The sequence below is a fragment of the Camelus ferus genome, chromosome 9 (assembly GCF_009834535.1).
Source record: "Camelus ferus isolate YT-003-E chromosome 9, BCGSAC_Cfer_1.0, whole genome shotgun sequence".
Taxonomy (NCBI): Eukaryota; Metazoa; Chordata; class Mammalia; order Artiodactyla; family Camelidae; genus Camelus; species Camelus ferus.
In genome coordinates, this window is record NC_045704.1 from 6,792,061 (window position 1) to 6,818,759 (window position 26,699).

At 54.5% G+C, this 26,699-nt stretch overlaps 2 protein-coding genes and 2 long non-coding RNA genes across 11 annotated transcripts; 2 read left to right on the forward strand and 2 right to left on the reverse strand.

The window, feature by feature from the left end:
• Positions 1-1,590: 1,590 nt before the first annotated feature.
• Positions 1,591-13,723, reverse strand: ZNF446 (zinc finger protein 446). 7 transcript variants are annotated; one of them, XR_004322795.1, is made up of 7 exons: positions 11,834-13,379; positions 11,559-11,760; positions 11,213-11,307; positions 10,032-10,116; positions 9,769-9,849; positions 9,112-9,663; positions 1,591-2,080 (listed from the first exon to the last, which is right to left on the reverse strand). XR_004322795.1 is itself a non-coding variant. In XM_032487473.1 (7 exons), exons 2-7 carry the CDS (start codon positions 12,173-12,175, stop codon positions 9,206-9,208), a joined length of 1,263 nt encoding a protein of 420 aa, XP_032343364.1. In that variant the 5' UTR covers positions 12,176-12,213; positions 13,550-13,723; the 3' UTR covers positions 8,902-9,205. The 7 variants fall into 7 exon arrangements, 6 of the variants coding, with proteins under 6 accessions (XP_032343364.1, XP_032343363.1, XP_032343362.1 ...); XM_032487473.1 differs by lacking the exon at positions 1,591-2,080 and adding an exon at positions 13,550-13,723 and having other exon boundaries at positions 8,902-9,663; positions 11,834-12,213; XM_032487472.1 differs by lacking the exon at positions 1,591-2,080 and having other exon boundaries at positions 8,902-9,663; positions 11,834-12,213; positions 13,273-13,586.
• On the forward strand, positions 13,489-14,232 carry LOC116665975. Its single transcript, XR_004322823.1, has 2 exons — positions 13,489-13,623; positions 13,727-14,232. It is a non-coding gene; the product is annotated as an uncharacterized LOC116665975 (long non-coding RNA).
• Positions 14,233-15,610: 1,378 nt separating this feature from the next.
• LOC106730379 (zinc finger protein 324A-like) lies at positions 15,611-21,341 on the reverse strand. Of its 2 annotated transcripts, XM_014564436.2 has the most exons (5): positions 21,025-21,341; positions 20,501-20,647; positions 19,466-19,592; positions 19,043-19,159; positions 15,611-18,409 (listed from the first exon to the last, which is right to left on the reverse strand). In XM_014564436.2, the coding sequence occupies exons 3-5, from the start codon at positions 19,584-19,586 to the stop codon at positions 16,989-16,991; spliced, it is 1,659 nt and encodes a 552-aa protein (XP_014419922.1). In that variant the 5' UTR covers positions 19,587-19,592; positions 20,501-20,647; positions 21,025-21,341; the 3' UTR covers positions 15,611-16,988. The 2 variants fall into 2 exon arrangements, with proteins under 2 accessions (XP_014419922.1, XP_014419881.1); XM_014564395.2 differs by lacking the exon at positions 20,501-20,647.
• A 172-nt stretch (positions 21,342-21,513) lies between these two features.
• On the forward strand, positions 21,514-23,576 carry LOC106730518. The gene is made up of 2 exons (XR_004322813.1): positions 21,514-21,740; positions 22,799-23,576. It is a non-coding gene; the product is annotated as an uncharacterized LOC106730518 (long non-coding RNA).
• The last annotated feature ends 3,123 nt before the right edge of the window (positions 23,577-26,699 follow it).

The following is a 26,699-nucleotide window of genomic DNA, read 5'->3' on the forward strand; positions in this document are numbered from 1 at the left end:
GTCACTGCATTTCCTATTAATGGAAGAAGCTAACATCCAGGATGTGGCCAAAGAGATCCACTCAATCAACAGAGTACCATGTGCTGGGATGCATGGAGAGAGGGGTGCCAGGACATGTGCTGGACTCAGACCTGGGTCTGTAGACCCCAGAGCTTGTGGTGTGGAATGAGAGCTGGCCACTTACAGGCTATGTGGCTGGGAACAATCTCCAGAATGACTTTCCTCTGGTGCACTGGTTTCCTTCCTTGTAAAAAGAGGTTGATCACCCTGCCCATCTCAGAAGAGGTTGGTGGCTATTACCAAAGATAAAGGTGCAGGGAAAGTTCCCCACAAGGGTTACCTGTTATCCCTGATATTGGCATCTTGGCTCAGATGAGGGCCTGTTTCTCCATCAGCAGAGGGAGGGATCATCATTAACAATAGGAGTAACACTGTACCTGAGAACCCTCAGAGCTCCCTCAGAGCCAGGCCGAAGCTGCTGCTTCTCACACGACTGCCTGTCCCATCCTTACCCCATCTACAGGGTGGGTTGTAGTGTTGTTCCCCCACTTTCTGGCCAAGGAAACCCTGGCTGAGAGGGGGGCTTTATCCACAAGGTATTTCACCAACCCCATCAGTGCAGGTGTCAGGCCCATCCTTCACTGTATGGATGTTACAAAAAGATCTCACTATAGATCCGAAGGTTTAAGGGTTCACCGGCACTTTATACGGACTCCTGCCCCTCCAAGCCCCAGCCAGCTTCAGGCATCCACACTTTTTGCTATTACATTTGCAAGAATTAAAACGTAATTGTTTAAAGCATACAAATGACCAATAGGCACATGAAAAAAATGCTCAATATTGCTAATTATTAGAGAAATGCAAATCAAAACTACAATGAGGTATCACCTCACACTGGTCAAAATGGCCACGGTTAAAAAGTCCACAAACAATAAATGCTAGAGAGGGTATGGAGAAAAGAGAACCCTCCTACACTGCTGGTGGGAATGTCATTTGGTGCAGCCATTATGGAAAATAGTATGGAGATTCCTCAAAAGACTAAAAATAGACTTACCACATGATTCAGTAATCCTACTCCTGGACATCTATCTGGAGAAAACTCCAATTCAAAAAGACACCTGCACCCCAGTGTTCATAGAGGCACTATTTACAATAGCCAAGACATGGAAACAACCTAAATGTCCATTGACATGATTGGGTAAAGAAGTTGTGGTATATTTATACAACAGAATACTACTCAACCATAAACAATAATAAAATAAGGCCATCTGTGGCAACATGGATGGACCTGTAGATCATCATTCTAAGTGAAGTAAGCCAGAAAGAGAAAGAAAAATACTATATGATATCATTCATATGTGGAATTTTAAAAAAAAAGATGAACTTATTTACAAAACAGAAAGAGACTCACAGACATGGAAAACAAACTTATGGTTACCAGTAGGGAAAGGGGGTGGGAAGAGGCAAATTGGGAGTTTGAGATTTTCAGATACTAACTACTATATATAAAATAGATAAATGACAAGGTCCTACTGTATAGCACAAGGAACTATATTCAATATCTTGTAGTAACCTATAATAAAAAGAATATGAAAACGAATATATGTATATATATGTATGACTGAAACATTATGCCACCCACCAGAAATTGACACAACGTTGTAAACTGACTACATTTCAATGGAAAAAAAAACTATTTACTTTTCTTATTTCCTCCCAGACCGGAAACTCGATGAATATTTATCCAATAGATCACGTACATGTTTTACTCTTATTTCATTCAGCTGATCTTTTTGTGTTTTCCTGTCCTACGCTGCTCTAATTAGCATGGCTTTGTAACAAGTTTTAATATCTGATAAAGAATTCCTTCTCTTTACTCACATTTCAAAACATTCTTATCTAGTTTTCTAAGTCGTTTGGGCTATTATAACAGAATGCCATCAACTTAGTGGCCTATGAACAGCAGAAATCTATTTCTCACAGTTCTGAAGTCTGGCAAGTCCACGGTCAAGGTTCAGGCAGATTGGACGTCTGGTGAGAGCCTGCTTCCCATTTATAGATGCCATTTTCTCCATGGGTCCTTTTGTGGTGGAAAAGACAACGGAACTTTCTGGGGTCTCTCTTATAAGAGCACCACTAGTCCCATTCAGGACGGCTCTGCCCTCCTGCCTGAATAACCTCCCAAAAGCCCAGCTCCACATGCCGCCATGCTGGGGACTAGGTTTCAATATCTGCATTTTGGGGGACACATACACTTAGACCAGAGCACTAGCTGTGTGTCAGGACTTCTCCCCAGCTCTGCCTTCCCTCCCCTCAAAACCCCCCTGGTAGAGGAAGAGGAGTGAGAGGTGGGGTCTCTGGAGGGGGCTGCTGGTGCAGGGGTCCCAGCAGGGCATGGGGGGAGCCATGCGGGGGACCAGCGGGTCCCACGAACAGCAGCCCTTGTTGGCCTAGGGGATAAATCATGCCTGGTGCAGAGTGAGTTTTGCACATGCATCAGGTTATATCTGGAAGGAGATTTACTATGAGGGGTGGGCTCTTGAGACTATGAGGCCAAGTGGTCTCTGGTCTACTCTCGCAAGCTGGAGGCCCAGGAAAGCCGGTGGTGCGATTCCAACCGCATCCAAAGGCCTGAGAACCAGGGTGGCCCCTCATGTAAACCCAGCCTGGGGGCAGGAGATGAGACATCCCAGCTCAAGTGGTGAGACAGGGAAAAAAGGGGGAAATTCTTCCTTCCAAGGACTGTTGTTCTATTCAGGCCCTCAGTGGACTGAGGGATGCCCACCTGCATCTTCCAAGTTACCAGGAAGAAAACCCAAACACAGGATAGGAAGCACAGAACAAAAGGCGGGCCACAAAATGGAACCTGGCGGCGGCTGCCTGACGACCGGAGAGCAAGCTCGCTCGTGGTGACTCTCAGGTCGGGGGTCTGGCGCTCAGGCATTTCCAGGAGGCCAAGCACCACCAGAGACTAGGACACACGTTCAGTCCTCAGCCACGTCCAAGTCCAGAGGTGTTGAAACGTGGCACAGCGTGCATCAGAACTGAGGAACTGCGTGGAACAAATGCCCAAACTGAGACCAGGTAACTCTGGTGGGATTTATCAGAAATAAATGCAGAAAGGGCAGGCTCGCCAGACAAGAGCAAACGCTCTTAAACAGACACAGCAAAGCCCAGCTCTGTTGAGCACAAGGAATACATAGAAACAAAGAGACGAAGCCCTTTCGGCTGACAGGGCGTCTCCCACCTCAGCTGTGCAGACTCCTGGGGCCTCTTGCCCACTGGCAGCCCCACCTCATCACCTCTGTCCTTTGTCCAACCCCAGAAGAGTCTCCCAACCTCCAGAAAAAGACACAGCCTCTCGCCCACTTCCAGACTCAGCAGGGCTTTCCCAGGCAGCATGCCCTGAGGGTAAACACAACTGTAACCACACATTAGCTCTGCTTGTTTTTGAACTTCATGTAAACACACAGTGTGGACTCTGAGTCTGAGATTCCACAGTGTGTTTGCCTGTGGCAACCCCTTACTCCTGGTCGTCACTGTGTACTTAGTATTTCACTGCATGAATGTCCACGGTTGTTTGTCTCGGCTGCGGGTAGTGGGTGGACCTGCCAGTGTCCAATCAGGAGGCAGAAGGCACGTGGTAGTTTGCATGGGGTACACGTGATGTAAACAGTCATTAACTATAATAGAGAGTAACTCTTACAAATGCCCTGGGCTGAGAGAGAGTGGCCAAGGTAGGCATGAACTTTAAGGGCTGGGATTTAGGGGGAGGGTATAGCTCAGTGCTAGAGCCCATGCTCAGCATGCACTAAGTCCTGGGTTCAACCCCAGTACCTCTGTTTAAAATATAAAAAGACCCTTTCCTTGTTTGATACCAGGAACACAGACACCAGCAAATAGATTGTACAGCCAGACAGTCTGATTTGGGGTTTCATTCTTGATCTGGCAATTTCAGCGGGCAACAGTCATCAGCAGGGAAATACTCATTCCTTCTTCGACCCAGAGATCTTTTCAGGAGACTATCTTAATTGTCAATAGTTTATTTTTTGATACTTTATTGAATACTCATAGTTTTTGCATGATGAGAAATTTAAAAAGATATTTTTGATAGTTCATTGGGACATTATGAGCAATTTTTTAATGTCACAAAAAAATTGGGGGGGTAATTAGGTTTGTTTGTTTATTTAATGGAGGTACTGGGGATTGAACACAGGACCTTGTGTATGCTAAGCACGCGCTCTACCACTGAGTATACCCTCCCTCCTCAATAGTTTTTGTCATTTTATTTCTAAATTTATTTATGATTAGAAAGGTGGATTCTATAAAACCTCTTTATCAGATTTCATACCCTTTGAAACCAAGCAGGACCCTGTGGGGCCCCCCTAACCCCTGTTCTTGTTTATAGAAAAGGTGGCCTCCAAAGCTCCCTGAGTCACAAAAGGGCGAGAGTCACAGACTCAGTCTGATGCACATTTCTGAGTCGTCATACAGATACTGTTAACAGCCACCAGATAAGCAGCTCTTTGCAGGAAAACCACCCCAGTGAGAAGGCCCTCTTCTGGTCACTGTAGCAGAACTATACTGCCACTGACCTTAAACCTGGCACCCCACACCCCGCTCATCTCTGGCCCAAGCACACCTTGCATGTCTTCTGACCACACAATCCCTTGCCTACCTTTTGGTCTTTTCCCGCAGATCAAAGAAGTAGAAATGGAGAGTAAGTAATTAACAGATGACCAGATCTCATCCCTAAGTCCCCCTTCAGTCATCCTGGGAACACACTGTGAACAAGATTGCACCTATGGAAATTCACAAGGAACTGAAAAGCCTGCACGTGGCAGGGGGAGGTGGTGAGGACTCTGACCCTCATCTCAATGAGCAACTGAGATCACTTCCCTATTTTTTCTTTGAAAACTTCCATGGCTGAGCAGAATCCTCGGGGATGGTATTTTGGGGACCCTAACCCCAGACTGCCAGCATTCTGATTAAAAGTAACTTTCCTTTCCATCTACATTGCCTCTCCTATTGATTTTTGAGCCAGACAACATTGAGTAACACCTTTAGCATGGTTATAATAAAAAAGACAATAACAAGTATTGGGGAGGCTGTGGAAAAACTGGAACCTTGTACATTGCTAGTGCGAATGTAAAATGGTGCAGATCCTTTGGAAAACAGTCATCACAAGGCCAAACGTAGAGTTACTATACAACCAGTAATTCCACTTCTAATAAAATTTTATGCCCAAGAGAGATAAAAACAGATGTCCACACAAACACCTGTACATGAATTCATGTTCATAGTGGCACTATTCACAGTTTCAAAAAGTGCAAACAACGCAAGCTGCCCAAACACCTTAGGAATAGATAAACAAAATGTGGTAAATGCACAAGTGGAATATTACTTGGCAGCAAAAAAGGAATGAAGCTCTGATAGATCCAAAGGGACAGAAAGGAGATTGGTGACTGAGGAGCTGGGCGAGGACTGCTGACACAAATGTGCTTTTTGGGAGTCGTGTGAAATCATTCTAAATTTGTGATGATAGAGACGTAGCTCTGGGAACAGACTAAGAACCACTGAATCGTACTTTCAATGGGTGAATAGCATGGTACATGACTATCTCCATAAAGCTGTTAAAAGTCTCTATACTAAAATTTAACATTTTATGACATGTTTGCATTCATTTTTGTGTTTTAGAGTATTAAGTCTGATCTATCTTGACAGCTGAGTTTTTGGCCTTCCTTCAAAGTCGCACCTCAGGCCAGTACCCTGCTTAGAGACTTTGGAGCATGGTGCCTTCCTCCAGAGTGTCTTCACCTTGGACCACAGCTGCCAATGTGGGCAGCGTGCACCCAAGAACCCACCTTTCAACCATCTTCTGTTCGACCAGCCCTGGGGTTATGGGGGAAGCTGAATGCACAACACGGACACTGGACACTGAAATCACGGCCCAGGAGGAGATCTTGTGCCATGCAGGGTCATGTGCACTTGGAGACAGAGTGGGAGGCAGGCTTTGATGAATGAGAGGCTGGGTGGCCCCCGGCTCCTACAGCAGAATGTGACTGGCTTGGCGGGATAAACCCTTTGGTAAGGAGGACAGTTGGACTTGGGGCTCTGACCCCCAAGAGTAGTGCAGGGAGAAGGATTTGCCATCCGAGGCTCTCCTGGTTCCAGTGTCAAGGCCACAACCGGGGTTGGGGCTTACCTTCTGCCTTTACACCACAGCCACAGGTGCTACCAGAGTCAGACCCACCCAGGTCAGACTTTCACTCTGCAATCACTGGGTCACCTTAAGTTGGCTTAACTCAGCAGCAGTGGCTGAGGAGGAAGAAGGGGCCTGGAGGGAGGCCCAGGTAAGGAGAAGGAAAGGCTCTTGAGGTGGTTGTGAGGATCAGATGAGCCTGGGGGTTGGGGGCAAGCAGCTGGAATCAGGCAGGAAGATGCCTCCCCAGCCTCAGCCCAGTGGACGGAGGGGCTGAGTGGGTGCCATGAGATGGGTGGCTTGGCCCAGCTTCTAATGCCAAGAGGTAGATTCTGGAAGCCACCCTGCAGGCTGACCGTGCTGAGCTGGCTGGGGTGAGTGCCACGGGTGGGCTGTCTAAGAAAAGCCACATTAGACAGGGATGGATCTGAGTACAGGAAGATCCAAACCATGATGACCAGATGTTTGAGGAAGTGACAAGCAGAGATGCACACAACCGGTGTTCGCGGGAGAGGAGACAGTGCACACAGCCCGCCTGGCATCCACAGCAACAAGAGCATACCTGTGTTCTGCCTACACCATGGAAAAGGACAGGAGAAAATGGGAGTCCAGGAGGTTTCAGCTGCTGGGGACCCTTCTGGAGAGAAGGCAGACAGGCCCCGTGTTGCTGGGAGATGCTGGCGCATCCATCGAGAATTAAAACCCCTGTGCCCTGTCAGATGACCCTGAGATGGGGAGGTTATTCTCAATGGTCCCAGTGGGCCCAATGTCCTTGGATGTGGAAGAGGAGGGAGGCAGGAGAGAGTCAGGGTGATGCACTCTGAGAGGGAGGGGACTGTCTCCAAAGCCAGCGAAGCTGAGCCATGGATGCTAACGGAGTTGACAAAAGGAATGCAGCTCAGCCGCTCCTAGACTTTAGTGCAACTGTTCTGACTTCTGACCTACAGAACTATGATTTGTGTTGTTTTAAGACAACAAAGAAAATTTAAAAACAAGAACAAAACTCCCATGCTCCTGCTCTGGAAACGGCCGGAGTCCATCTAAAGCGCACACTCAAGTGAGGTCAGCACAGCACTGCGGTGGCAGGAGGACGAGGGACTATCTGGGTTTGATGAAATGACAGGACGGCCAGAGACAGCATCCTCACCCAGGCCTTAGGAAATGCTGCAGATTTAATATCACTGGGAGACGAGGGGGTGAGACGAGCAGGACTCCAAACCACCCGCAATAGCCTCACAAGCTGCACGAGACAGATCCTGTGTGCAACCCTTGGGGGCCCACCACCCTGACTGTGGGGCTACAGACTCTGTTCATGATCTTCTCTGCTCTCTTGTCTATTTCAGACTTTCTAACAAACATAAACTTTCAATCTAGGAAACTGCTGGCCCACCCTCTCTCAGCACCTTGTGTCCCCCTGTGGTTGGGCCCTCAATGGCTTCCACCCTCCTCCCCAGCTCCCCGGGACCTGGCCTAGCTTGAGCACTCGCCCCCTGCTCGCCCACCGGGTGACCCCTTCCCAGTTCCACCTCCAGCCCGGCTGTGCGTCCCCAGGCCCAAGTGTGGGAGCAGTGGGTCATAGGTCCTGAGAAGACTGGAGATGGAGGCAATGGGCCCTCCTAGGTGGAGGCTTCCCCCTGCCAGCTTCAAGTGGCAGCAAGGTCCCCACCCCCAGCCCAGGTGTCCCCCAGCCCTGCCCAGTAACCATAGTCACACACAACCCCCACCTGCCACCCCTGCATGTGCCTGAGGCTACAGAGGCTCCTTTCTCAGGTGCACCTGTTTCCCTGAAACCCCTCCCCCCAGGGAAGCACTCTTTGTTCTCAGAGTGGAAAAGACACAGAGAGTGCAGGATAACAGCCCCCAAAGACATCCACGGCCTGTCCCTGCATCCTGTGAATATATCACCTCATACGCAGATGTCAGGTGTGCAGGTGGAGAGCGGACAAGCTGTGACTCTGAGACAAGGAGATCATCTCGGGTTACTAGGTGAGCCCCAGACATAATTCCGAGGCTCGTTACACAGAGGAGACAGTACAAGACTTAAACACCCACTGCCGGCTCTGAAGATGGAGAAGGGGCCACAAACCCAGGAATGCGGTGGCCCCTACAGTGAGAAGAGGCCATAAAGTGGATTCCCCCTGAGAGCCTTTGGGAGGAACCAGCCCTGCTGACACCTTGATTCCAGCCTCGTGAGACCCAGTTCAGTGTCCTCAGAGAATACACCTGGGTTGTTTCAAGCCACCACGTTCGTTAGAGCAACCATAGCAAAGGGACACAGTACACTGACCAAAGTCCTGAATGACTGCCCAGGAGCCCAGACTGACTGCCACAGGCAGCACGCAAGTGACCCTCTGCCCTTGAGCTTTGTGACTGACTGACCAACCATGTGGGCTGTGGGGACGCCCCTTTACTCGAGGGCCATGCTTGTCCATCCCAACTTGGAAAGAAGTTCCCTGAGCATCCATTCAGACTGGGACTTGAGAACGTGAAGGGCAAGGCCAGGGAATGAGGAGTGTGGCCAAGGGCAGGTAGGAGGGGGCCGTTCTCAGGGGCACACCTGATCTGACCAGCAGAGCCCAGAGGTCAGGCTTCTTATGCAGAAACTTCCCCAGCATAAAAGTGGAACGTGTTAAAAACCTCAAACGCAGAGTGGACAGACTTTAGCCTCCCACCCACTTACAAACAAAAGCAAGCCATGCTCTCCTGGGCTTTCTGCATTGTCTACTTTTAGACCTCAGGCCCAGCTGCCACAGGAGGGCAGGAAGGGGCCTTCTCACCAGAGCCAACTGGTCCCAGGGCTGGGGAGAGTGGTCACCTGCCTCAGGTCACAGGTGGGGAGCCACCACTCGGAAAGGGGGGGGGGGGCAGGCGAGGAGGGAGTAGGGGACCCTCCTGGGGCTCTGACTCACTCCAGGGTCCTCTGTGGGTCCAAGTCTCCCGGACCGATGCGGAGTCACCGAGCACTAGAACCGGGGCCCCAGGCGCGGGCAGCCTCTCCAGCGCTCACAGGGCCTCGGGCCGGTGGCCCTTGCGGTGGATGACCAGCTGGGACTTCCAATCGAAGCTGCGGCCGCAGTCGCCACAGCAGTGGCGCCGCTGGCCGGCGTGGCCCTTGCGGTGGATGACCAGCTGCGACTTCCAGCTGAAGCTGCGGCCGCACTCCTCGCACGCGTAGCTCCGTGGGCCGGTGAGCGCGCGCCGGGGTGGCCCCTGGAGCGGCTTCTCGGCGCCCGGGCCGCCTGCGTGCGCACGGCGGTGGATGACGAACACCGACTTCCAGTCGAAGGTGCTGCCGCACTGCGCGCACGTGTATGGCTTGCTCCGCGGGGTCCCCGTGGGCGGTGGCGGCACTAGCGGTGGCGGGGCGCCCGCGATGGCCGCGGACGGGCCCTCCCAAGCAGCCGGCCGCGGGCCCAGGGGCGGCGGGGCCTCGGACGCTCGGGAGCTCTCGCTCTCACCGCCTGGGGGGCAGACGAGGCAGAGCCGGATTGCCCAGGGCCTCCAGCCCTCCCCCAACCCTGCCGCGGGGCAGCCTGAGAGCCCTCCCCGGCCACCAGGTCACTCACCCAGGTGGAGGCTTTTGTGGCCCTCTGTTCCCGCGCTCAGCGCCTCCCGCTCCACCTCCGCCCGGGGGCGGGGCAACCCTGCTGGGGTCGGGGGCCCATCAGCTGCCAGCCCTGGCACCCGGCGGGTGAGGGGCTCACACGAATGGAATGCGAGACAGGGATGGGCACCCTACCGGGCGATGAGGTGCCCCTTGGGAAGCGTTGGAGGCAAGGTGCTCACAGGGAAGGGTGGGAGGCAGGCCCCAGAGGAGAGGGGTCCTCACCCAGAGAGACCACCGTGCCGTACTTCTCCAGCATGGCATCCCAGTACAGCTCCTTCTGTGAGGGGTCCAGGAGCCCCCACTCCTCCTGCAGAGATGTGGAGAATCACTCACAGGAAGCTGGTCTAGCCCACAGCCCACCTACCCGTCTGTCTGTGGTCACATCACTGCTAATCACCACTGGGGCAGTAGGTTTCCTAAACCTCACCAGCCCAGGGCCAGGGAGGGTGCTGCCAGCACCAGTCCCCCTCAGCTGCCTCACCCCACTTTCTGGCCACACAGATTGGAGCTGAGAGCCCCTGGATGGGCCTTGAACAGTGTGTGCTGCACTGGGAGCAAAAGGCCAGGGACTGGCAGGGACCCCAGCTACCTCTTCCAGGCCTCTGGTTAAAAGAGGAACAGAATGCCTCCCTAGAGAACTGTCACTGGTCTCGGCATCCCTGGATGTTGGACCCGCCTGCAGGTGGGAGGTGAGGCAGAGAGCAGGTGCAGCCTCACACCTTGGTACACAGGGGATGGGGAGGCCAGCTCCCGGGTGCCAGAAGTCGAAGCACAAGCCTTGCAGGCTTTACCAGGGGATGTGCTCCCTGCTCGTGAGGTCTGCTGGGTTGGAAAAAAGAATCCACTGCGTCCAGGGCAGGGAGGCAGCAGCCACAGGAGCCAGAGTGTGGCTCTGCAGCTGGAAGAGAGAAGGCTTGGGGGTGTGGCCCTCCCACCCCTCAGTTTCCGATTGTGCCTTCTGGCTGTCGCTGGATCCTGTGGGACTTCTCAGTGTGGAGCATGTTAGGAGCAGTGCTGCTGGGACAGGACAGAACCCTGCTGCTCACACCCAGGAGCCAAGCACTCTGAGTGGAAGGGGCTGGTACGACCAGCTGGCCACAGCTCAGGACTGCTGGGGGCTGTCAACCCCCGACTGACTTCTCTGTAAGTGGGAAGCCACCCACTGTCAGTTCCAGTTACTCTAAACCACATTCCCAATCGCCTAAGGCCAAAATCCTTCGCAAGCACTGGTCTGTCCTTCTATCCTTCCTGCACCAGAAGGGGAGCCCTGATATCAACTCCACTTCTGGGCAGCAAAGAGCACAAGAAGTGCTAGCCAAGGAGACTTGACAACCAGCACAGGGGGCCACGAAGGACACCCTCCTCCCATTGCGGGCCTGCACCTGCCATCAGGGGCTGCTCACCTGAATCCTGGGTGGGTGAAAGGGTGCAGAGGCCAGTTCCTGTTGTTCAGGGTACCCCTCGTGGGTCTGGGCTGGATTTGGGGAGCAGGAGAGTGCTAGGAAGTGAGGCAGACAGGGGTCAGGGACTGCCCATGTGAGCCAGGGCAGGCAAGGAGCTGGTGTTGGTGCTGCAGCCTGGGCCCTCCCTGGCCAGCAATGAGGAGTCCTCTGGGTCACACAGCAGACAGGCAGGCAGCCAGCCTTCCCTCCAGCCACCCGGGAACCAAGCTTGGCAGTCTTCGGTCCCCTGTGGGTCCCCCTCCCAGCTGTGGGCACGCACACTCCCTCCAGGAGCTCCCACTCTCACCCATCTCATGCCCATAGCCATCAGGCTCCTCCTTCACGCTGCAGCTGAGCTGGGAAGTCTCCTCCATATGGGCATCCTCTGACCCCTCCCTAGAGGCTGCCCTAAGAGGCTCCACTGTTCCTGAAGAGGGGTTGCTCCCCACAGACTCATCTGTCTTCTGTGCTGCTGGGACCTCCCCTTGCTTCAGAACATGTGCTGTAATCTGAGAGGGAGAGGCAAGTCAACGGGGTTTGAGTCTCGCCCTGTCTCTCCAAGAACCCAACACAAGCACTCACCCAGCCCAGCAGCTGCCCAGGGTCATGCTGCAGCCCCTCGACCAGGGCAGCAGCCTCTTCAGGGCTGTTTGGCCGCTGGCCCCGCACCCAGGCCTGGATCTCAGGTGGCAGCGCGCCCAGGAACTGCTCCAGAACCAGCAGCTCCAGCATCTGCTCCTTGGAGTGCACCTCGGGCCTCAGCCACTGGTGGCACAGCTCCCGCAGCTGGGCCAGAGCCTCACTAGGACCAGCCACCTCCTGGTAGCAGAAGCCCCTGAAGCGCTGGCGTGCTGCTTCAGGCTCCTCCAGGGTGGCCGCAGGGTCAACAGAGGGCAGGCGTGGGGGGCCCAGTGGGGACGGCATCGTTGTGCCCAGATTCTTCTTGGAGCCACTAAAGGGTCCTGCAGGAAAAGAGGGGTCAGGGTGCCAGCCACAGGCCACAGCCCAGGGAGCTGAGGCCACAACACACACAGAGGATGTGTGAGGCTGAGGTGGGGAAAGCTTCATGGAGGGTGGATCACAGGAGCTGGAACTGAGAACAGAAGGAAGATTGTGGGGGGAGGGTATAGTTCAAGTGGTAGAGCCCATGCTTAGCATAGCTTAGCATGCTATGAGGTTCTGGGTTCAATCCCCAATACCTCCTCCAAAAAATAAATAAACCTAATTAACTCCCCCGACAAAAAAAAAAAAAAAAAAAAAAGGAGGAAGCCTGTGAACCAACGCTTGGAGGCAAGTTGTCTGATGAAGTTTCCAGGAAACAGCAGGGAACTGTTGGGAGATGATGGAGAGGGAGGCAAAGAGAGTTATCACAGGCTCCCAGAGTCAGGCTGAGGAGCCCGGGAAAGTGCCCCTGCAGCACAGAGAGGGGGCAGTCAGGGAGGCTGTGTTGCGGCGATCCAGGGAGAGCACTGGGGCCAGGCTGCCCGTCCCCACTATCTCTAGGACACGTTGACTCAAGGGGGGCACCCTGAGGGGCTGGCCTGCGCCATGAGTCGAGGCAGGGGCTGATGTGGACCCCGAGACACCGTGCTCGCTGACCACGGCGAGCTGTGCACGGCTCACACCGTCTGGACCCTATACGTGAAAAGCAAGAGCAAAGCAAAACAGAGCCACCGAGTCGTGTGGAGCTGTCGGTGGGCAGCTGTGTGTCGGCCCTGCGGAGGGTCTGGAGTGGATACGCCCACAGGGGACCAGTTTGACAGGCTGGACCAGGCCTGACTCCCGGAGTCCGCCTTCCAAAGAGGGACGGGAAGCAGGAGGTCTTCCCGATGGAGGGGAATGGGGGTCCGGGTGGGAGGAAGGGACCCGGGCGAAGGCTAGGAGGCGGCACGCTCAGGGCACGTCTAGAGGTAGCGGAAAAGGCCACGCCCACCCAACCAGGCCCACGCTCACCTCAGCCGCAGGAGGCCACTTGGGGTAAGTGCCCCCACACCGCCCAGCCCGCCTCTCGCGGGACTCACCCGCCTGCCCCTCGCGCGTTGCCCTGGCGACGCCGCCCTGGCCAATCACGGGTCCGCTCCGAAGGCACCGCCCCCTCCCCTCGGACTACGTTTTCCATGAGCCTCAGCAAGGAAGGACAGGGGCGGCCTCTGACAGCCGATGCTCCTTTTCGGAGGCCTCTCACGACTGAGAGGCGCCACGTTCCTCCGGAGGAATCTGCGGAGTCTCAGGGTTTCGGGTGGCTCCCTCCTCTCACCAGCAGCCGCCCTTCTTTTGCATCCAGGCCCTAAGACTCACCAATGGCCGAGACGGACGGTACCTTCGAATCCTGCGCATGTGCACAGCAGGACCGGCGCCTATTGGCAAGCGAGGTGAGGGGTAGGGAGGAGCGTGACCTTTTGGCCAATCAAAGCTGGCACTCCGCCCAGGCTCCTCCTCCAGAGCCCTTCTTGAGGCTTCTCTCTTGTCGCCCAGCCGTCGCCTTGGTAACCCCTCGGCGCATAGCTGCCCGCCTCCCGCTGTTTCCACGGCAACAGCCAGTGTGTTGCCCTGCCTTCCTTGAAGGCCGGAAGTGATGGCCTGCGGGAGCATAGGTCCGCCGAGACTCGCCTCCAGGTGGTCCCTGGAAGAAGAGGGGACCGGCCGGGAAGGCTCGCCTAACCCATGGCTGCCTCCACCACCCGCGGGAATTTCTCCAGCGAAGATTGCGGTGGGGTCCTTCATTCGACCACCGCTGAGCGCCCTGCGGACATGCGGGGACAGCCGGCACCCTGGTGGGCACCCATCTACTGATGAGGAAACTGTCCCACGACTTATACCCTCAGAGTCTCAGACAGGCCTTTAGCTAGATCAGTACTTCAAAGTGAGGGATGGAGATTACTGTTCACCTTTTATTTCTCACTTTGGGGACCAGAACTAGTAAGGGTGGCCTGTATTTTTATTTTACTTCAATAGGGAATGTTACTGCTTTTAAATTCTGACCGTGGGTCAAGGTGTTTTGCTTCTACACATCAAGTGGCTGAACCATGATTTATTTATTCGATTCTAAATTGCGTCTGCCTGTCTTAGTTTCTTCTCATACCTAGGAACCCCCAGCTCCCAGCTCCCAATGAAGAGCAGTGGTCTTAAACATTTATTGGAAGCTCTAAGCATGTGCGTGGCTGGGGCTTGCCAGCTCTTCCCAGTAGGGATCAGATTGGGCTGTTGTGTAGGGGCTCAGTATTTAGCTTTCCCCAAATCAGTGACAGTTCTCACATCTCCATCCACTTCTAGCTTTAGAATGCTGTTGCTTCCTCCTTCACCATCCTCATACTTGTGGGTTTGTTTCACACTCTCCTGTGGTTTCAGTGGGTTTCTGTACTACATGAGATCCATGTGTTCAGTCCATCATTTTGACCAAGAAAAGCCCAGGGACACTTTGTCACGACCTGTTTGAGGCTGAGTAAAGAGGCCAGCCTGGCAGGACGTGGGCCAGCATGACCACAGAGGTTTGGGAGAGGGCAACACAGAAGCTAATACATGGGGGCAGACAGGTGCTCATGGTTGCTATTCCCATAGAAACAGGGCAGGAGGCACTGATCAGCCCTAGGTGCTGGGAAGGTGGAGGAACTGAGGGATAGCAGGAACCAAGCACACAGGAAGAAGTCAATGAAGTGGGGAGGAAGCTGGTGGACAGCCAAAATAGGGCATCAGGCCCAGCGTGAGGGGTCAGCAGGGCTCAGGGTGGAAACCAGGCTCCAGGAGCTTTTCTGCAGGATACAGAAAAGGTTGCCTGTGGCTCTGGGTGCCCACTTGCTTCTCAACAGACTCCATTGCTTCTGAATTCCATGGGCTCCCTACTAGAGCCCCATCTGAAGGGTCTGTCTGCATTTCACAGTGCACACTGACGCTGCCGTGACCTGCTCCAGGTTCCCTCATGCAGGCCAGCCTGCGGGAAAGTGAGGTAGGGTAGAGGCCAGGACATGGACAGTGGCTCAGTCTTGGTGAGTCTGGCCCTGAGTAACTCCTCTTCCCACCCCCACATCCCCCCTCCTTGCAGGAACTTGTGAGGTTTCAGGGGTGGAACCCTGCTGGCAGGCAGGGAGTTGGGGGCATCTTGTCTGCGCTTTGGTAATGGCAGATGGCTGCGAGGTCTGGATTCCCCAGCCTGGATCCACAACAGTTCATCTCCTAGCACAGCTGCTGCTTGGGGCAGCCCAGCACCCACCTCTGAATGCCCAGTGGACACAGGTGTCCCAGCCCCAGTGGGCCACAGACCGGCTGCCTCTCTACCCTGTGGCTGAACCCAGGTCCCTGCAGCTGTGTGATGACATGTCTGCACTGGGCTAGGATGAAACAGGCATTGGGCTACTGCCTCCATATTGTTTTTAAAAAGAAACCTTTATTAGTGAGCCTCTCTGAACCATGACCTGGCGGCTGGGGAAGGGAGGCTGAGGCTGTGAGCTACACAGTGCTGTGCAAGAATTTACGATGTACATTCTTTCCAAGCTGTAACTTCTAATCTTTTTCTCCCCCTGGCAAAAAAGACCATGAACCTCCCTGGGGGCGAAGCCCAAGGTCAAGATGGGCTCTGGATTGTTGAAGGTCACAGGAAGCAGATCAGGCCCCACCCTACTTGACTGCCTCAGTGCCCAGACCATGTGGGGGTATCACACTGAGGAGGGGATTTGGGGGGCACCACACAGCCTCAGGTAATGGCAAGTCCTAAAGAACAGATGGGCACGTGGCCACTGGACTCCACAGATCCAAGCAGCCCTGCCTCGTCTCCTTTGAACCTGCTGCTGTGCTCAGCCCTCATCAGGGCAGTGGGAAGGATACTGTACCACTGACTTTAGTAACAGGACCGCAATGTGAATGAACAAGCAGAGCTGCGGAGCCATCACTATCTATGTCTCCTTCTCTCTGCCCTGACCTCCCACCTCCACCTCTTCCACCTCCTGAGCTTGCCTTGCGCAGGGAGCCAGGCCAGGCTCCACCCGGCCCTCACAGCTGGCAGGTGTGTGGGGGCAAAGTCATGAGTCTGGACCCTGGGCCAGTGGCTCTGCTGTGTGCAGTTCGTGCCCCTCTCTGTGCCTGTTTCCCTATCTGAGAAGCAGGGAGACAGCCACAGCAGCCACCTCACAGGGCCATTAAGAGAAACCTCCTAGCCTCAGAACAGGGGCTGGCAGTTGACACATATTGGCCATTCTCAGGATCCTGCCTGTCAGGGGGCTTCAGACATCCTCTGCAGGCCTGTAAATCTGTACTCTCTTCCCAAGGAGGGAGCTGAGGCTCAGAGCCCAGCCACCTGTCCAAAGCCAGCAGCCAACCCCACATAGCCTCCTGTCCACTGGGCCTGCTTCCAGGAAACCTTGGATAAACCGAGGCTTGCGAGGTGGGGGTCGGGGGTTTACACATAAACTGTTGGGTTTGTGTCTCAAGACCACCTCCGTCCCACCGCCTCCCTCCCCCTTGGTGCCCACCGTTATGATAACATGAGAACTGGCACTGCCATGCTGGCCACCCACTAGTCCCGCCAGGTCCGAGCCTCCATGTCCATCCCCCAACCTTTCTGCAGTGTGACCTCTTGGGGATGGAGGAGTGAGCGGTGTCTAACAAGTGGCAAATCTAGCCACCACGTGCGGGTAGAACCACAGTGCACGCGAAGGGCTTCTCCAAACCATGGATTTGCAGGGGACAGGGCCCTGGAGACATGCAAAGGGCTCAGGATAGGCTGGGAAAGGTCGGGGCGGCGACCTCAAGCCTCAGTCGTCTTTGGAAACGTGGCTGGGCCCGAGGCGGCAGTAGGCCCGGCTTCCCTCCCCACTGCGCCCTCTGAAGGAGCTCCCGAAGGAGGTCTGGCCAGGGAGCGTGGGCTGGCCCTCGGCCTCCGCACAGGCTTCTCACCAGTATGGAGCCTCTGGTGGTGGAAGAGGGCTGGGCGCTCGCGGAAGGCACGGCCGCACTGTGCGCACACGAAGGGCTTCTCACCCGTGTGGATGCGCCGGTGGCTGAGCAGCACAGCGCCCTTGGCAAAAGCCTTGCCACAGTCTGTGCAGCGGAAGGGCCGTTCGCCCGTGTGCAGCAGCCTGTGCTGCCTGAGGTTGGAGCTGTGACTGAAGGCGCGGCCACACTGTGCGCAGGCGAAGGGCTTCTCGCCGGTGTGCACGCGCCGGTGCTTGAAGAGCGAGGAGCCCTGGCTGAAGGCAGCCCCGCAGAGCGCGCAGGCGAAGGGCTTCTCGCCGGTGTGCGTGCGCTCGTGCTGGATCAGGTGCGAGTTGCGGCAGAAGCTGCGGCCGCAACGTGCGCAGGCGTAGGGCCGGCCCCCTGCGTGGATCTTGCGGTGCTGGCTGAGGTTGGAGCGATGGCTGAAGGCCTTACCGCACTCAGCGCATCGGAAGGCCTTCTCCGCCGTGTGGATGCGCTGGTGCCGTACCAGCGAGGAGCTGTGCCGGAAGGCCTGGCCGCAGGCTGGGCATGTGTAGGGAGTCTCGCCGCTGTGGGTGCGCTGATGCTGCGTCAGGTGTGATGTCTGGCTGAAGGCCTTGCCGCACTGAGCGCACTCATAGGGCCGCTCCCCGGTGTGAGTGCGCAGGTGCTTCAGGAGGTCCGAGCTCTTCACGAACACCTTGCTGCATGCACGGCACTCGAAGGGCTTCTCCCCGGGGAGCAGGCCGGGGCCAGCGTGCAGAGCCTCGCCCAGTTCCGCCCAGGTCTTGGGCTCAGGGCCAGTGGGCAGTCTCCGGGGCTCCTGCCAGGCCACACCCATTCCTCGTCCGCCTGGGGCATCTGGGACAGTCGGGCAGGCTCTCCCAGTGGCCTCCTGTGCAAACGGCTTCTGCCGCTCGGACACCCTTGGCGGCTTGTCTGGCGTGGGGTGGTCTGCAAAGGCCTTCTCCCTGGATGGGGCCCGCAGAGAAGGGGTCAGCCGCAGGCTTACACTGGCCTCGCTGCTGCCAGGGCCTAGCCGGAGCCTTTCCCAGTAGATCACAGACACCCCCGTGGGTTTCCTCTCCCGAGACAGGGAGGTGCAGTGCAGACCCGCCAGGCTTTTTCCCTGCTCGCAGGCACCAGCTGTGGGGAGGACCCTAGCTGGCGCCAGAGGGGGGCCATCCTGGAAGGCCGCTGACAATGCTGCTTCTCCAGAATCACCTCTGTTCTCTACCAGATGGTGGGAACCTGAAGGCACAGAAACAGTGGATGCCTGGGTCATCCTGGACAGGAGAGTGTGACCAGGCAGGCCGAGTGGGTGGGCAAGGTGGCCTCCAGGACTGGGTGTGGAAGCTGGAGACAAGAGCAGGACCCAGACACCCTCCCTGTTCATACTGAGCTCACTGCTGTCCTGGGGTGCTCCCTGGGCTGCTTTTGCTTATACTGATGACTACCAAACACTAAAGACTTTCCCCACAAACTCTGTTTGCTAACTACTTCTACCCTAGCAAGGTCAACCCCACGAGGGCAGCACCAGGAGAGATCTGGTCAAGGCTGTGTCCCCAGTGTCTGGAAGGGGACTGGCCACTCCAAATGTTCAAGAAACGATGAACACCTGAACAAAGGGCCCATACATGGCATAGGGAGGAAAGACAGGGAGGCTCTGAGGCCACACAGCCTGGCTGAGGGTGGGATTCTGAGCAGATCACACCATGGCCCAGGGGTACCCTTGGAGCTCCCCCTTCACAGTCAAAGCCAGAGCCTCGAGAAAAGGCTGATGGAGAAAGGAGGATAGAAGGGAGTCGGGTGGGAAGAGGAGCACATCCAGGAAGGGAGGGGTACGGAAGCCAGGCCTCAAACTCACACCCGAGCCCCACTCACCAGGACTGGGCCTCCTCTGGGCGCTCCTGGCCAGGGTCACATCTGTCGCACTGAGAACCCAGGGCTCCTCACCACGCTCGAGCTGGATGACCACACGGGGTCGTGAGACAGAGAGTCCTGAGACAGGAGACAAGTGAGTGAGGGGCCAACCTCAGCAGATGGCAGGAGTCAGGGCTTCACAGGACATCAATGGCATCATCAACCAAGGAAACCCAAGGAGGCTCCGCTGGGCGGGGCTCACAGAGAAGCGCAGGGGTTCCTGTGAGGAGACCGTGTTGGCAGCATCAGAAGGGCACAGAGGCAGACAGGGACACTCAGCCAGTGGGTGCGTGGTTGCTCGTGGGCCACCAGAAGATTAGAGGGCAGTGCTGGCAGCCAAGCCAGGCAACAACTGAGCTTCCCATGGGGGCCCCAGGGCCTTACCCAGCGAGGCCAAGAGTGCGAAGTTCTCCAGCATCACACGGCGGTACAAGGCCCTCTGGGCTGCATCCAGGAGCCCCCACTCCTCCCGGGAAAAGTACACGGCCACGTCCTCAAAGGCCATCAGGCCCTACAAGAGTTGGGAGATGGACACTATCTAAGCTGTGGCTGTGTGACCCAAGACCTAGTTCCCTGCTTCAATGGCTGCCACCCCTGATGTCCCTCAGATGCTCACTCTCCTCCCCCAAGGCTCTGCAGATAGAACTTTCCTCATCTGTCTGTCTGGCCCCTCCCCTCCACCTTCTCTGTGTAGGTCATAGATGCCACTTTGGCTCCCACTGGCCCCTCTACACAAGGTATCCAGAGCAAGCCCCTGGCCTTCAGCTGCTGCCACCTAAGGGCGGCACCAGGCATCCACTCATTCTCCAGCCCTTGCACAACCTGACCCTCCCCACAGGCGCCCTCATCGCTCTTGCAGTAACTGTACAGATCCTAGCTATGGGGCCCCCAGGTCAGGGCCATCCCTGTAGGGATACCCTCTCATGCTGAATTTGCCTGACATTTCAAGGCTATTCTTCCAACCCCAAAGGGCTGATCCCCTCCAGTCGCCACAGGGGTGGCCCTAAGGATCTGGTGGGCACACAAGAAGCCTTTTTCCGCATCCCTCCATGGCCAGGCCCCCTCTATTTCCTTCTCAGTTGTCTGCTCCGTCTCCTTCCCTCAGCCACCTGCTAGACTTCCCCTGACAGTCCCAGGGACCACCAGCCATTCCTCATCTCCCTGGAGTCCTAACTGCCCATGCCCGTCCCTGGCTGAGTCCGTGAGATCCTCCCCCACCCCCACCCGCCTAAGGTTGATTCCCAGGCCCTGCCTCATTCAGGATACCAGGACTCTCTTTGGACATCTACAATTCCAGGTCCATGTGACACCGCAGACTCTCCAATTTTCCCCTGAAACCTACTTTCCCTTCAAATTTCTGGTTTTGTTTACAGCTCCGTTCTTATCGGTGCTCAGGTGGAAAACCTTAAGGACACTCACTCACACCCCGCACTTGATGCATCAAGAGACCTATCCAGATTCCAACGGCTTTTCCCATCTCCACTGCCCGGACTGTGGCAGTAGCCTCCTCCCTGCACACCGCCAATCCCCTCTGCGTCTGCCCTCCACTCAGCAAACGGCGGGATACTTAAAAAAAAAAAAAAGTAACTTAAAGCATGCCCAGTTTCCAGGTGCCCTCGAAATAGTCTTAACTCCCAGGGCTGCTGCTTCAGGGATAATTATTCTCTCCCTGTCGAGCAGCTCAGTTCCGAAAGCGCCTACATCCAGGCTTCCCACCCAGCTTTTGTACACAGGGACCCTCCCCTTGGAACTTCCTTCCACACCTCACCCCTTGGCTACCGGGAAGTGAGAATCCCACGCGTGCACGCCCAACCGTCCTGAACACCGATGCCTAGAACGAAGCGCGAGGGGAAGACGTCCAGGTAAACTGCTTCCCTTGGTCAGCGCTCGAGTCCACTGAGGAGGCATCGAGCGCGTGGGGGCCTGGGGCTCCCTCTACTCACCTGCACTGGGTCTGTCTGCGCCGCTGCCGCCATCGGAACCTACAGGAAAGAGCGGGCACCTCCGCGCCGGGCCTCAGTCTCCCCGTCCGTCAAGGGCGCTGTGTCGGGGCGGCTTGGAGGCCGCAGAGCACGTGGCTCGGGGAACGCCCACGCCGCTCCCGGGGAAACCGAGGCCGGGAGCAGGCCGTGGGCGTCTCCGCTCGCGCGTCCTCGCCGCCCGCCCCTTGGGGCTCCAGACCCTCCTGCACAACCCGCCTAGACCCGGCGCGCTCCAGCAGTCACCGGCGTGGCCCGACGCCGGCAGCCAAGTGACAGTCCCGGGCGCCGGAAGTCTGATCCCACAAGCCCTCATTGGCCCGCGGTGCGAGACGGACGCATGCGCAGAGCCCCCTGGGAGGCGTGGCTCCCGCCTGCCTTCCGGCGCGGTAGGCGGATCCCTTCCGGTCTCCACGGCAACGGCCAAGCGCCGCCGCGGTGGGCGCTGGGAAGTGGAGGCCGCGGCCGCGCCGTGCTTCCGGGCTGCCGTGGGTGGGGTCCCCGTGGGGCAGCGGGCTCAAACGGGTAAACGGTGAAGGTGAAGAGACGGAACTGCTGAGGCCCCGGAGGCCCCAGCGCAGCACCGAAGACAAAGCCGGCCGGGGTTCCCATCACAGCTCCGCCTCCTGGGGCCTTGCGCCGGGGCGGGGTTTCACCCTAGCGGTCAGCGTCCCCGAAAGGTGAATATCGACCCCAAAGCGGGAGTCAGAATCCCCTATCCTGTTTTCCTGGCGTCTGAGGTCGTTCTCTGAGAGTTCCTTAGACCGTTTGTTTTCCTTGCGCAGCTGGACCGCGCAGAACGGACGCTCCCAGACTTGCTTGTCCCTAGATCATCGCACGTCGTGATATTGATTCCTTGTTTCTCTTTGGGGGGACCAACCTATGTGTGTGCGACACATAAAACCAAAAGTAAGGGCAGTCTCAACACAGGCTGAGTACTGCTGACAGGGAACAAAATGTTTTCCCTTTGCTGTTCCACTCTGAGGGTCTTTTTCCAGTGTCCTTAGTTCACATACATAAAATGGGACTATAGTGGTACCTACTGCATACGGCCGTTGGAAGGTAGTATGGAACTAGTCTCTGTCAAGTTTATTCATTCTTTCTGTCTCCCCCCCTGTGTAAACTCCCCAAATAAGTTATAGATGATCGTTATAGCACCTGTGTCAGCTATAACTGTCTGTAGTATTTTTTAAATAGATTTTATTTTTTTTAGCGCAGTTCCAGGTTTTCAGAATTGAGCAGAAAATACAGAGTTCACACATAGCCCTCCCCACCCTGTCTGTAGTATTAACACTATTTGTAAATCCTTGTAATGCAAGAGAGAACATCAGTTTTGGAGTATTTGCGTGTAAATTCTGCTCACTTAGAAATAATTTAAGAAAATCTAATGTATTCATAGGGAATATTTGATAGAGAATGTATTTGATGGGGTTTCTTGCTATTCCAGTAAACAAAGGATGTTGCCTGCCATCCCAGGTTTACAGTGATCAAGCTATCAGCCTCAGAAGAGGATCACCCTGAGGGGAGTTCAGGGTGGAAAAAAACGGGAAGCACTCTGTGCTTCGGATATTGGGCTTAGATAGTTAAGATGCACATCTAAAGAATAAATTCAATGACCCCAGACTCTGGCATCTTCCCTTACATAGAAAAGCACTAAAATCATTAACTTGAGGTGTCTGTTCTTTGTGACTGGCATAATCTTTTGATGTTCAACTACGTTTTGTTTTTGTTTTTCCAGTAAAAAAGCCTGCTGGGAGCCATTCCACCAATGTCGATACCCCTTGACAAAGTCAGGGCAAAACGGCCATGCAGCTTGCAAAGCAGTCTCACTCTGGAAAATACCGACATTTCCTTCTGTTGTTTATAGTGCCTATAATTGGATTGCGGTACATGGGCTTTTTGAAAATTGTACAGGATGATTCTCAATCTGGGGAAATAATAGGGGCTATGATGATGACTGTGCAGGACAATTCAAACAATGGAATTTCAATGAAAGTACTTGGAAATAAATCAAAAGATCAGGGCCCCCATGGTGTGTCATGCCTCAAGCCCTAAAGACAACGTGTGCCGTTAGCTCTGTAAGAAACATAAGATAGATATCTCTAGGTTGACTGCTTTCCTTGTAGGTAATAGGAACAATAATCAGCCCACTGTTGGGTTCCAGGTGCCAGTGGGTTGGGACCCTCGTGACCTTCTCTTTTTGAGCTTGTTTTTGTGAAATAGTCTTTGGTTAGGAGCTGTTCTTAGGGATAGAATTGAAAATGGGTTAAGGGGTAATGATTAACTAAGTATAAGGCTAAGGGGTAATTTAAAAAATCATCAGGGTGATGACGTTCAGCCAAGTCAAAAAAGGCCCGTGACCACACCCTGGGTATGGAAACAGGTTAACAATGTAAACAATAAAGATGTAAGAGTCAACTTGGCCACAATGTGAAATCACCTGTTTGATAAAATTGTATAAATACCACAAATAAAGAAAGCCTTGCAGAGTTGCCTGCATGGTGATCAAACCTTGACTGGCTCTCTCACTCTTTTGCCGATGCCGTCCATCCCTGGGTACTCCTGGACCTGCTGGAGCAGGACTCCGGCAAAAGCCCTTTCCTGGCTTCTCCCCTACCTCTTTGGAGCAATTCCTCAGAGCTATCTGAGAGGCTGTCTCCTGGGCTATAGTTCTTAGTAAGGTCCCTGAATAAAACCCTACTCACAACTTTCAGATTGCGAGTTTTTCTTCAAGTGCCTCTTGGAGGCAAGCCTGGAGGATGGTATTTGGGAAACCTTAAGTCCTTTACTTCCAGTAGGCCCAGAAAGCCCCAGGGGAGAATTCATGCTAGGACTTTCTCCTGAGGGCCATGGGAGCTGAGATGTGTGAATAGAAGAGTGACCTGATCTGACTTGACAAGTACCCCCTTGGTTTCCGTGTGGAGAAGTGATGGCAGGGGGTGGGGGAGCTGGGCAGAGTTGAGCCCAGGATGGAGATGCCGGGTAATGATCACAGATGCAGTTGAAAGGAGGCTTGGCTTCCCATAGATTTGATGTTTCCAGTTGCTTTTTGCCCGCAGTCCCTCTGGCTGCTATGTGCAGAGGGGTCTCTAAGAAGGCTGGGGAAAGAGCATTAGAACAGATGTGGCAGGTCCCCAGGATGCAAAAGGACTGTTCATAACCCCTCAGGGCCAGCATGGGGCCCAGTGTGGGGTAAGCGCCCTGGTGTGTCTCAGATGTGAAGTCCTGGGGAAACTGGGAGAGCATTTGGTTGGTCAAGTGTACTGGGGCCACAGTCTAGAGAAAATATTGTGGAGGTGATCATTAAGACAGGGGCCAGGGGCCTGGTTCACACACTTAGAACTTAGACCATAGTCAACTGCCCACCTGACCATTGTTGCACGGCCTGGTGACCTTTGATGACATGGCTGTGTGCTTCTGTCAGGAGTGGGGGTCTTTGAGGGACCAGAGGGGCCTCTTCCATGATATCTCTGAGGACATTCTTAGGTTCCCTGGCAGGGGGGGTTGTCTTTGGACTTGGGGCTGGGCTCCAGGCTTTCCTTGCTAGCCACGGTCATGTGTGATGAGAGCTAAGTGTATTTCACTCCTCCCAGTGGGTCTGCCTGTTGAGCCCACTGGGATGGACGAAGACACCTCTGCATCTAAATTCTACTAACCTGACTCCAGCCGAAGATTCTGGAGGCTGTCCCTTGCCAAGCACTCTATACTTTCATGGTCATCGTCTAGGGGACCAATGATGCTATTTCTGCCAAACTTTGGATGCCACTTTTCACGGCAGCATCATTCACTAAAAAGATGGAAGCAACCCAAGAATCCATCAACCAGTGAATGGCCAACCAAAATGTGCTGTCTGCGCACAGTGGAGTATTACTCACCTATTGAATGATACATGTTATAATGTGGATGAACCTTGAAAACATTATGCTATGTGAAATCACCCAGACACAGAAGGACAACTACTGTATGATTCCACTTAAATGAAATCACAAGAACAGGCAACTTCATAGAGATCGAAAGTAGATTAGCCTTTACCGGGGCTGGGGGGGCAGGGGTACAGGGAATTATAGCTTGATGAATACAGAGTTCCTGTTTGGAGTAAAAGGTTTGGAAATAGATAGTGGTGATGGTTGTACATCATTGTGAATGTAATTAATACATTGAATTGTACACTTAAAATGGCAAACTTCATGTTATATATGATTTACCACAATTAAAAAAAATAGTGGTAATTAAAATCTAAAATTACTCCCTGCCTTAAAAAAAAATGCTTTACATTCCTCTGCTATCTGAACATTAAATGTCAGTGAAAAATAAATTTCAGAACCCCAGAGGCTTCTCCCTGCTGGGGGAGGGTCCTTGCATGGACTCCCCTGTCCTTCAGCTGTTTCTGGTGTTACTGGAGGCTCAAAAAAAAAGGTCAAAAGAGGAAGTGGGAGTTGCAACCACAGAAGCAAGAAGTTGCAGTGATGGGAGGAAGGGGTCGTGAATGCACCAAGGCGAGCACGCTGCTGCTAGAAGCTGGAAAAGGCACGGAAACGGATTCTCCTCCAACACTCAGAAGGAACCAGCTGTGCAAACATTGGGATTTTGGCCTAGCAAAGTTAATTTCTCACATCTCTGGAGATCTGGGGCCCTGGTGTCCCAATTTCCACAGCTTGGACCTCTGGTCCCAGCAGTGGTGAGACAGGAAGGGGGCAGGGCACAGCCACTCAAGGAATGATAACAGCAATTAACATCAAAATGGTGGAAGATTGAACACTCAATAGGCCTTGAGACTCAAGATGGTGGGAGATTTGACTTCTAGTAGACCTTAAACTTCATTATACGCCCACTGTAATAAATTAACATGGTAAATAACATGCCCACAGGTGCCAATGACAGTCCCAAGGCTAACCATAAAAGTTCAAAGAGTGGGAAATGGCCAGCTTCCTGGGAATCCCAGCCCCTTTCCCAGGTTAGTTAGACTGGTCTTCTACTTATTAGCATATGAAGCCACTGAGTCCATAAAAACTGGCCACACGGTGCCTAGCAGCTGCTGCCCTCTCTCTCCTCCTTCAGAGATGGCCCACACACTGTCTATGGAGAGTGTACCTACTTTTACTCTAATCTGAGCAACCAACCCTCACACCTCGTGTCCTTTCTCTTGCCTTTCCATGTATCTGTCTAAATAAATCTACCTTTACTCAACTGTGGCTCATTCTTGAATTCCTTCCTGCGCAAAGTCAAGTACCCACACTTGGCAGGGCACGTCCCAGGGGTGAACCAAAGCTTGGGACACCGCCCTTCTCATGCCCCACATCCCATTTTCCTGCATCAGCGGGGCCTGGGAGAATCCCACGTGCAGACTCCTCCTTGCAGGCTCCACCCTGGGGGTTAGTCCCTGTTCAGGCTATCTTGTGCAGCGGCCTGGCAGCTGCCCACAAGTCTCAGTCCCTTTGCCCCACCCTGGGGCCATGGGATCATTCCTGGCTGTGCCACCAGACACACTTGTGGGGAAGTCCCAGGCTGCCCCAGGGCCACCAGGAGGCCCGGAGAGGAGGAGGGGTTCCCTCTTGCAGGGTGTGTCTGTACTGGTGGGGTCAGTGTCTCAGGCTGGGACCACTAGGCAGCCCCTGAAAGCCGGAAAGCCCACCGCAGTG

Bases quoted from the DNA above. Each gene is read 5' to 3' on its own strand.
- ZNF446 (XM_032487467.1), bottom strand. From the start codon at position 12,319: ATGAAGCTTTCCCCACCTCAGCCTCACACATCCTCTGTGTGTGTTGTG. The intron at 9,850-10,031 runs GTGAGGACCCCT...CCCCGACCCCAG, and splicing joins CGGCACGGTGGTCTCTCTGG to CAGGGTTGCCCCGCCCCCGG. The intron at 9,664-9,768 runs GTGAGTGACCTG...TCTGCCCCCCAG, and splicing joins CCACAAAAGCCTCCACCTGG to GCGGTGAGAGCGAGAGCTCC.
- LOC106730379 (XM_014564395.2), bottom strand. From the start codon at position 21,057: ATGGCGGCAGCGGCGCAGACAGACCCAGTGCAG. The intron at 19,593-21,024 runs GTGAGTAGAGGG...CAACTCTTGTAG, and splicing joins CGCAGACAGACCCAGTGCAG to GGCCTGATGGCCTTTGAGGA. The intron at 18,410-19,042 runs GTGAGTGGGGCT...CTGTGCCTTCAG, and splicing joins CCAGAGGAGGCCCAGTCCTG to GTTCCCACCATCTGGTAGAG.